At 40.8% G+C, this 10,995-nt stretch overlaps 1 protein-coding gene across 1 annotated transcript; it reads left to right on the top strand.

The window, feature by feature from the left end:
* The first annotated feature begins 2,039 nt into the window (after positions 1-2,039).
* On the top strand, positions 2,040-9,327 carry IL12B (interleukin 12B). Its single transcript, XM_010078962.1, has 6 exons — positions 2,040-2,121; positions 4,028-4,309; positions 5,444-5,561; positions 6,560-6,753; positions 7,741-7,886; positions 9,181-9,327. Exons 1-6 carry the CDS (start codon positions 2,040-2,042, stop codon positions 9,304-9,306), a joined length of 948 nt encoding a protein of 315 aa, XP_010077264.1. The 3' UTR covers positions 9,307-9,327.
* Positions 9,328-10,995: the final 1,668 nt, after the last annotated feature.

Here is a 10,995-nt window from a genome sequence, read left to right on the forward strand (position 1 = left end):
GTTCTTTCTGAAATAAACTATTCTGTTATTCTCAGTGAAGGAACCTATTGATTTACAGCAGCTCATTCTCCAGATCACAGGGAACAGATGATGTTGGTACACTGTGCTCATCTATGAAGTGCTCGGGCAACTGCACTGATCAGCGATATTCAGAAACTGAGTTTATTTCTGATTATTTTTTCAATGAACTTTTAGATGGGGGTGGTGGTGTCCTCCCCCCATCTCAAAAATTTAATAATTTCCCATGGAAATTGTTAACTTTTTAAATCAAAAACCTGAAGCATGAAGCTTCTCTCTGAAACCAGGCATTTTCCAGGTTTCAATTTTGTTGAAAGGTTGATACCTTCTTTTGAAGGCATGTTTACGCCCTTCTCCTCCTTCAAGTTTTAGTTGGTATTTCAGATGTTGGTTTATGAAGCATAGTGATGAATGCCATGTTACAATTAAAGAAATTAACATCTTTCAGGAAGTTGCAAAATGTTTTTTTTTCTTTCACAAATGGCAGATAATCTTGCCTGCAGTAGAAAATCCTGAGGATCTAAGAATGTTTGCCTTTTAACGAAGCAATATACTGCTGATAGGCTGCTGATAGTATCTGGCTTTTCACTGAGGCTCCTGCCTCTCTCCAAGTACAGATGCAATGTGAGCTGCTTCCTTTCCTAGATACTCTCTCCAGATACTAAACTTGTAGTTTCTGATCCCATTAATAGCTGTGCTGGGTAGTGTACAAAATCAGATGGCACGCCTTCTTGGCACTGGTCCAGAGACAGCTGACTGCTGGTCAGGGTGCAGGACTGCTAAAAATAGCATGAGCTGCCACTGAGGAGCAGATCTGGTGCACCCCGAAATACACACATACTCTTCCTCCATAAACTCCAATGAAAATGTTTCATGGCACATGAGAAGAAATCAAGAGGACTACTCCCCTTTCACTGACAAAGACTGGTTTGGGAGGGAAAAAAACCCAAACCACTTAATTTTGTGTTTTTCATGTGCATTCAGACTCCCACTGTAGTCAGAATAGAGTTTGAAAGGTATATTCAGCAATCTCTTTTTCTAAATCGTACTCCTATTCATTTGGCTTAATCTCCAGCTGAAAAAGGTCTGAAAGTGTATCTAAATAACTGTCCTTAAAGTTTTTTACGCACCCGGTGGTTACTACAATATTTGGCAAATATGTTTTGTGTTTCATTAAGCGCTCTAGCTGTATTTTGAATTCTGGACAAATATACATTTATATATTGTATATACAGCTAGACACTTATATTTTCTCAAGTGAGATATATGTCTCAAGTGAACACAGCAACAATGATATACATATCCATCCATTTCTGCAAATATAGCTGTGGCACTCAACCCAGTAGGAATTTTGCCTGAAATTGCTTGCAAAATTAATAAGACTCTGCAGCCTCAGGTGGATGCTAGAACTAGTACCAGTTAGGCAAGGGTCAGTATTGATGTCAGCTCTACACTGCATTTTTGACAGTGCTGTCTCTTGTTCTCACAGAGATGGTGAAGACTACAGTCCAGAAAAACACTTCAGCAGGTCCTTCATTTTCTTCACAGTCCTTTGTTTTAATAGGACTACTGACATGCTTAAACCAAGGAATATACTTACTTATACTTACATGGAATTTAATGTCCACCAATCCTTTAATCCAATGCCACCTTCATGCAACTACCCTGGCTGGCATTGACTTTTCTTGCATGAGGAATATTTAACTGAGGTGCCTGGGAATGCTTCTGAGCTCCTGACCATATAAGACCTATACACACAACAATTCCCTTTGAGTTCCGTGATTTCTTCCCTAAACTGGTTTGTGGTGTGAAAAACCAGCAGATCAAAATCTTGGCTTGACCTCCAGTACAAACCTGGTACTCATTTTTTATGTAGTTTGAGAGTTCTTAGAATGGGAGAATGTTTCTTAGTTCACTGCAACCGACTGTCTTAGTATCCTGTCCAGCCTTGAGCTCGATTTCAGTACACACTCAACAAACCTTAATAAAGTGTAGTAATTTTTTTTTTTTTTCCCCTACAGATGTCTCATCTACTATTTGCCTTACTTTCATTATTTTCCTTTGCCACCCTTCTGGAAGCGCAGTGGAAACTGAGGGAAAACGGTAAGCAGGCTTCACTCACCGAGACTTTCAGCTGACTGTAGGACACAACTGACTTCTGGCCACAAGCACAGAATTTGTTAACTATAGGATCTTAAGCCAAGGTTCTTCCTGTCTGCGAATAACTAACCAACTAATTGGTATTAATGGAAGAAATACTTAGAAGTCCTAAAATGTCGTACAACGGCCATTCCGAACATTTTCATTAGACACTGTCCTATTTCCTATTCTCTGTTTACTTGTTTCAAAAGTTTCAGTCATGCAGTCTGGAAGCAGAAACAGTATCTTATGACTTAGGTAACAGCCCATAAACAAACAAGTGGAAGCATTAATTGACAAAAAGAATACTTCTAAAACCCAGAAATAGTTTATCCAGCTTTTCTAGTAAATAACTTAAACATAAATACATTTGTAAAAACACAGGGTTAGTAAAAAACAAACAAATCTTTTTAATCACTTACCAGAAAATTGGGCTAAATTCGGATAATCAAATTTGCTGTTCTTATTCATGCAGTGTAGCTCCATAATCCATGCTGTCTTCAGTGTGATTATCCAAAAAGAAGGATCTTAATCAACATTTAAAAAGCATTCTCAATCTGCTTGTGTTTTATTTGTAAAAAGTAATTCAGTTAATTTTCCCTGTATCTTTACAATAAAAAAATGATTTATCCTGTGCATTCCCTGGGCAATACCATGGTGCTGAAAACTACAAATATATTTGTCACTATTGAGAATAATCTTTGTGTTTGAAGTCTGTAAGGTTTACCTTGCCTGAGCTTCAAATTTCCATAAGCAGTTTGGTAAGCTTCTAACCTTCCTAGAGTTGCGTGTTTTCTTCCATTTTAAATTCAGCATGTCTTAGTGTTTCTTCTCATAAAGGTCTCATTTTGGTAGTGAAATGCTCTGATGAAAAGGTCTTAGAGCTCACTGGAGCTCTGATTTCGTGATCTGAGTGCTTGCTGTGGTGTTGACACATAAGGAACAATTTTTTGCCACTTCTTGCATGTAGTGTCTCTGAGGACACTGAACATGGCTGGGGAGCCTGTGACAGCAGTAGTGTATCTAAGCAATGACAATTAAATTTGAGAACTCTTGGCACACAAAAGCGTAGGTGAAGTTCTTCAGCCAACCACAGCAAAGAGACAAGAGAAGATGATGTTTCTTTAATGGAATTGTTCCAAGTTATTTTGTTGTATGGTATGTCTTCTAATTGGGAAAGATCAGCAGGGCACATCCGAGTTACCAGCTGGCATTTAGCATACCACATCTCCCTGTTGGAGTCCCCTTAGCTCTGCCGTAGCTCAACGATCCCCTGCCTGTTAGTAATTGCTCCACTGGAACTAGGGTGATAGGAGTACATTGTTCCCACTAGAAAATAAAAAACAGCATCAGCTACAGGCAAATACAAACCACTTACCCAGAGCTCCCCTTCTTCCCATTGCACGCTCACACTTGACGCTGAAGAGGGCAAAGTGTCGTAGCTTTGCACCATGGCAAGGCACTGCAGGACAGAGGGGTTTACATGCCATTCTGTGAGCAAAGGCCACAGGACACGGGCAGGAGGTAGTGCAGGAGGGCTCACTGTGTCCTGGCATCCTCACCTTTAAACAAAGGTACCTGCCTATTTCCCATGGTTATGAACCACTGTAAGATTCTCTGGGAATACAGAAAAAAAATCACTACTTCCATTAAAGTATCATCCCTATTGATGAGCAGGTTCTAGATATACTGTACATTTCTAAGTCGAACCTCTTCTTGTAGTAAAGATTTCCAGGTGATGGTGAGACCTTGGGCAAGAAAGATTTGTAGGCAGTTTTCCTGGAGAGTAGAGCTGAAAAAAGGGATCAGGTCAATCTTTACATTATTAAGTATGAATAGCTGCTAACATGTCTTTCTCTGCAATGTCCAGTGTACGTCATAGAATCAGAGTGGAATGATGAGACACCAGCTAAAAGAGTGGAGCTCACCTGTAACACAACTGATGAAGCACTGTCAGTTTACTGGAAAAAGGGCACCGAACTGAAAGGAACTGGAAAGACTCTGGTTGCCGAAGTGAAAGAGTTCCCAGATGCTGGCAACTACACCTGTCTGACAGCCAATACCCATGAAATTGTCAGCTATGATTTCTTCCTCATAACTAAAATAGACTCCAATGGGCAAATGATCAGGTCAATTCTGAAAAGCTTTAAAGGTATGGTCATAAGATGACGTGATGTGTCTTGCTCAGCTTTCTGCACTGGAGCTTTGGGAGGACCAGAGGGAGCTCTCTGGAGAAATGCATGAGAAATATCCACTTTAAAATGAGTCCTCTTCAAATGCTTTGCTGACAGTGAAAGGCAAAGGATTACTGTGGTGGGTCTGTACATGGTGCAGCTGATGAGCAGCACAGGAATTGGTTGCCATGGGATTAATTTAGGACTCTCTAGACCTGTAGGATGGAATGATGGTAGGAATGACTAGATACAGGATAACAGCAATACTACACCACTGCTTTTCTGCTGGGGGAGCAATTGACTTGCTTTGCCTGCATCTCACAGACCCAGCACTCAGGAGAGGGTTTGCAAAACCAGGGCTATGTGATTTGACAGAAACAGGGACTGACCTAGATTTTAAGTGCTGTCATTTGGGCTACCATTCATGATTAACCCACTGGGACAAGCTGTGATGTTTTCCATTTTTCCATGAACCTCACTCATCTATGTCTCGTATTGCAGTCCCTCACTGTAATGCCAGGACCTTATCAATTTCCAGGGTTCCTGGACCCACATATCAGATGCAGTAGGCAGGTCTGCCAGTCAGCTACACCCAGGGTAAAAGACAGAGTTGTTGAGAATCTGCAGTGCTGGGCAGCAGGAAAACTGAGGCCTCACTCACTTCTCACACTGGAAACATTCCCCATCAAGTGCCCCAGTGTGTGAAGACGTGAGATTACCACTGTGTGCACTCTCACGTGCGGGGTAACAAATACAGAGGTTTGCCAACTCAATAGCTGCAGTGCTTCTTTCTGAAAGGAACAATGGATTTGTCTATACAAGTCTCTTGCTGACAGCTATCCGCAACAGCTTGGGTGTGCTCCAGCTCCTGTCAATAGCCATCTAGAAGTGGTTAATGTGGTGCCGTGTAAACCAGCCTTTAGCCACTAACTGTGGTTACACGGCTTTTTAACTGTAGGCGGCTGCCCCATGGGCAGTGTGAGACTGTGTCTGCCTATGCACCCACCACCTGCCAAGCAGAGGGGAGTCTGTTGAATTACTGTTTTATCTCTGCTTTCACCATTTTGTCAAAAAGAGTAAATAAATAATGTTTTCTTTCTTTTTCCATCTAGAGCCAAACAAGACATTTTTAAAATGTGAGGCAAAGAACTACTCTGGAATTTTCAAGTGTTCATGGATGACAGAAAATGAGAGTCCAAATGTGAAGTTCACAATCAGAGGTCTAAAAGGGTAAAAGCTCGTACTTTCCTCGTAGTAAGGCCGGAACAGCCCTTTGTGTTACTCTGTGTAGGAGATCCCATTGTAGAAGGCAAGGAATCCCACTTCCAGGGTCTGAACATCTGCAAAATGTTTTGAGCTTTCACTGGGACTAACTTGCCTAATAAGGGCACGGAAGTTGCTCAGAAATTAACAAAGACTTGAAAAGGGAACAACCCCCACTGGACTGTTACAGCTGCTACAGTACAGCCACAAAATAGCTTAAGCAATAGCAAAAACACTTAATGCAGGGGAGAGAAAGGAAGTTGAGCCAAAAGCAGAAACAATCACAGCACTGAGTCCCTTCACAGCAGATCCAGTGTGGGCAGTGGGAGGCTGCACCCACTGCAAAAGCCACATGTCCACTGACAAGACATTGTGGAGGAACGCTGCAGAAACCTGCGAGGGAAATACGTGAGGGGAACCTTGTGGGGATTTCCTACCTCCCACTACTCTTGGGGCTTTCTTCAAAACATGGTGTGCTTCAGCAAAGGTCACTTCAGTTTGTTAAAGAAGAAACAACTGCAAAGTGTTTTATTTTGCTGAGTGCAAAAATAGAACCAGATTCACATAGTACTTTATAGATGGCTTTTGTTATTTATTTTCCAATAGATACATTTTAATCTTCCCTTATTTCTTCCAGCAAGGATTTGGAAAGAGCTAAGGAACAAAGTAAGGTACTAGAGCTTGTCATAAGAGTGGTAACAAGAAATGAGATATCTTGGTTTAGGTTTAGACACTAATTCCTTCTGCTAAGGCAGGAGGGCTTCTGTGATTTTACATTACTATGTAATAGAGCACTGAAAATGTAAGAACTCCCACTGAACTGTTTCTGCAGCTGCTGAAGCACAGCTGTAAAATGATACAGGCAACAGCAAAACATTACCTTACTAAATACATGTTATCATTGTGGCAACAAATTCTCAGAACAAACCAGCCATTTCCAGTGCTTTTCTCCATTCTGTATCCAGCTCTGAAGGAGACGTAACCTGCAGCAACCCTGTAGCTCACACTGATGAGTCAGTGACTGAATATACAGCCCAGTGCCAGAAAGAAAACTACTGTCCATTTGCTGAAGAGCACCAGCCAATTGAGATGTTCCTGGAGGTCATTGATGAGGTGGAATATGAGAACTACACTAGCAGCTTCTTCATCAGAGATATCAGTGAGTAGACCAGGAATCATGATTAGTTCATACCTTTATTCTTGTTGCTGATAGAGGAACTAACAACAGTAGCTGATCAAACCAAGCTTGGGAATCCCTGCCCTATTCTACTGTAAATCAGCATCAAGCTCCCAGTTACAGGAACAGGGGAAACAAATCTTAGCAGCAGTCCAGAAGAAGATGAGGAAGTGAAGAAGCAACATTTCTCTAGCTTGTGACCTCCAACCCTCTCACCCCCACATGTTCCAGAAGTTTCTGTAGCCCTATCTACTAGATGGACATGTTTTGGAAGGAGTATGAGGGAGAAGTCAGAGAATAACCAATAACCCAGCAGAATCTTCTCTGAGAACTCCAGATTTACTCAGATAACAGTTAACACTATGTATGCTTCACTCCTGATCCATTCTTACATATGGGCATCCAGGACAGGTTAACAGAAACTGACAGGAAATAAGAGGACCGGTTGTGACCATGGTGCCACAGGGTACAGGAAAGCAAAGCAGCATCCTAAAGAAACATGTTTTGTTAAATGCCCTAATGGTCAGCAGGGGTTGAAGATACTCCTCTGTGTCCAACAGAGCCCTCTGCAACCCTTCAGGCAAAAAAAAAAAAACAAGGATCTTACTGTCGTGGTTTTGAACCCCTGGCTAGCAGCAAATGCCACAACCACCACTTGCTCACCCTCCCCCCTTCTGGGGATGGGGAGAGAATTAAAGGGGCAAAGGGAAAAGAGACTCATGGGTTGAAATAAGAACAGGCTTGGCCAGACTGTGCTAAAACAGGAACACTTACCCAGAGAGACTCTGGGATTGTGCTTAATTTTCCATAAGAGGCATACAAGGCAGTTCTTACACATTGTGCTTGCTCCTCTCTCAATCTCATGGAGGCTCCCAAAGCTGATTCCTCTAAAACTATCAACAGTAGTACCCTGACATCTGATATTATGCTGCTAATGTGTATTAATTCCTTCTATATTTTGTCTTGCAGTAAGACCCGACCCACCCCAATGTCAGTATGTGGCCACAAATAGAACAGTGACCTGGACATATCCCAGAACATGGAGCACACCAAAGTCCTACTTCCCTTTGACCTTCAGGATCAAAGTTGAAAGTACAAAGAAACGCAACAACCAGGTAGAGATTCAACATTTGAAACACAATTTTCTTGAACAGACCGCATAAATAATATAAGCTTGGTATGCAAGAATCATGGACTAGAATAAAATTTTTTTTTAAAATGTGCTGAGACCCAAAAGTGGCAAGGTTCTGTCTTGGCAGAAAAAGACCTCCTTCCCAGTTCTATGAACAGTAAAATCCAAACAACACACTCTGGGGTGGAGGCAACCCTGATGTAACTGGGGAGATAAAATTGTGCCCAGCATTGCATAGCTGTGCTACTGTGAAAAAAAGCATTCACTAATTCATTAGTAGACTGTGTGGGTCCTAATGTGGGAAAATCCCAATTTCCAAAGCAAGAAGTCTAGGATCTGTTGCACTGATTTCCTTGTATGTTGTTTGTACCTGGGTGGCTCAGACTTTATTGGTGAAGGGCAAATAAGGAATCAGTGACTCATTTGGCAGCATTTCTGTGGAGACTGGTGAAGACTACAGTTTTTGCCACGCACTTTCCAGTTTATTACTTAATTGTTAACTAAACACTGCTACTCTGTATTAGCTTTAAATCACAAAATGGTACACAACAGTATGGCTATTTGCCTAGGTTGGCAAAGAAATCAACAGCAGAACTGGAAAGAAATACACAAACCAGGTCCTTAACTGCAGTGCTGCTCTTCCTTGGTCCAACAATCAGAAAGTAAACAAATGTAATGATCATTCCAGTTTGTCAACTGATTAATCCAAAGACACTAGAGGATGTCTTTCTATGCAGGGGGGGGGGGAAAAAAAAAAAAAAAAAAAAAAAAGCAAGCTTGTACCAGCAGATGGGGCCATTCCCCTAGCGCTGACTCCTTGATTTTAGTAGGGTTGTCGCCTGCAATCCCTTAGGTAGAGAAACGGAGGAGGCTACAGAGTGCAGCTTCTGTCAGCCACCACCAGTCCTCAGTGGAAATTCCAACGATACTGAAAAGCAGCGACTTGTGTCTTTTAGGGTTCCCACTCTGGGAGAAGAAGAAAGAACACAAAAAACCAGATAAACAAATAAACCCATTGCTTTAATGACGGTTTCAGTTTGGGTTTTGGATCAATTTACAACACCCACTGCAGTGGAAAGTGGGCTTTTTAGCTTGTTTCTACTGAGGCTCAAGTTCTCACAAGTCCTCATGACTTCGGTAGCTGTGGGTGAAGATTGGTGCCTTTGAAACAACTGACTGCCCACGAGTTTTTTGAGTTCTATGTGCTTGTTGCTATCTATCTGGCACTTTATTGTATGTTCTGCTTGACCTTTACAATCCGCTGTGCCTGTTCATAGATCTATGATGCTGATGAGCAGTCCATTCAGATTACAATGCCTGGGCCAAAAGACAAGATCTCTGTGCAGGCCAGGGATCGCTATTACAACTCAGCCTGGAGTGAGTGGTCTTCACTTTGCAGGTAAGACTTAAAGAGCCTTCAACTGGAGGGCCAGGAATGATTCCTTACCTAGGAGAGTAAGGAGTCTAAACCTCTTCTGCTTTTTAAATATTCATTTATTTCACATTTTCTCATACTCATTTTTGTCTCCGGAACGTTTTTTCATTAAATATCTGTAAGGAATAAACATGTAAATGTTTAAACAATTATTCCCTTAAAAAATAATTGAGGAAACAACTAGAATCCATTTCAATCAGAGAGGAAACAATGGTTCATGGACCCTAGTTAGGGTTCTACCTAACTAGGCAATTATAAAATACAGCCAAGTACCACTAAAACAAGAAAGAGTGAGAGAGAGGGGAGATACTTGCTATTAGATAGAAAAGCTATTAGCAGCTTCTGCGAGTCCTAGGAATGGCTGTTTTGTTATTCTGTGAATTGATTAGCATTCTCTGGCAGCTCTGGCATTCTCTAGCCTAGCTTCCCAGGTCAGAACATATTTTTTAAAATGGAAGTAGCCTCCTTCAGATCAACGCCAACAAGAATTATGCAGATTATTTTATCTTCTTCCTTTCTTCTTTTTTGTAATTTTGTGGTGGGTTTTTTTCAATTAGATGCAGATGCAGATCTCTCTGACCTCCAAGTTTCCTGAGTCATACTGTTGAAAAACTGTAAATTCGTATCCCTATTGAAACACTTGAAATGAGATCATGCTGTTCTGTGGATCCAGTCTTTGTTGGTACAGGGGCATTTATAGATACCAATGGGAACTGAAGGAAACTTTCAAAAAGGCCACAGCTGGACAGGTGCCTAACTCTCATTGAGGGATTGAAGCTGAATCCCTAATAGCCACCAGACACAGGAACTTCTGAGCTTTGCATTATGTGGTCCTGAGTCCTTTAGAGAAATTGAGTGGTGGCATTTCACTAGATGCTCAGACCAGCAAACCTTGATTGAGAAATGGTCTAAAAATCTAGGTCTGAGGAAAATAAGGATAATTCTTATGTAAATTTCCTTTCTCTTATGTTACAGATAACCTGTGAGAGATTCTAGGAGAACAGAACAATGCTCCTAGAGGAAGCAAAGAATGAATTAGCACAGGAACATAAGCATAATTAGAAGAAAAATCTGCAATTTATATTATTAAGAAGCCATAGCTTATCTTTTTTTGTAATAGATTAATATAGTCTTGATTTTGGCAGCTCTTTTGAATTCCCCACATTTGAGTAACACTTTTAGCATACATCATGTTATATTAAGATGATATTTTGATACATTGCTGTTGGCTATTGTTGTAGGTTCTGCATATAGTTGTATTGCATTTATTTACGTATTTATTTATTTATTTATTTACTTGACATGACTTGCAATGTCAGATGATGGCAGTTGCTATTCAGACTACTTCATGTGTTAATTTATTTGGAAAGTAACTTAGTGAAAGAACTGGTTTAGCATTCCATTATTTAATTGTTTAATTATTTGATTATTTATTTATTTATTTATTTATTTTTATTTTTATTTATTTTGTTGAAATGTATCAGCATGGAAAGCCTTGGCTGCATGAGGCAGCTATGTATCATGTATCAGGGCCATCCTCATCTTCCAATCTGATGGCAGATGTTTTAGTAAAAGAAGGAATTGCAAGTTCAGAGTCCTAGTAATGTTAGCTGCTGCATTCTGTCAGCTGTGTGTGCTTACATCACGTTGATGCTCA

This window comes from Pterocles gutturalis, unplaced genomic scaffold (assembly GCF_000699245.1).
Source record: "Pterocles gutturalis isolate BGI_N339 unplaced genomic scaffold, ASM69924v1 scaffold25668, whole genome shotgun sequence".
NCBI classification, from domain to species: domain Eukaryota; kingdom Metazoa; phylum Chordata; class Aves; order Pterocliformes; family Pteroclidae; genus Pterocles; species Pterocles gutturalis.

Coding starts and splice junctions, on each gene's coding strand:
- IL12B (XM_010078962.1), top strand. CDS start 2,040: ATGTCTCATCTACTATTTGCCTTACTTTCATTATTTTCCTTTGCCACC. Junction 4,310..5,443: donor AATTCTGAAAAGCTTTAAAG/GTATGGTCATAA, acceptor TTTTCCATCTAG/AGCCAAACAAGACATTTTTA. Junction 7,887..9,180: donor CAAAGAAACGCAACAACCAG/GTAGAGATTCAA, acceptor GCCTGTTCATAG/ATCTATGATGCTGATGAGCA.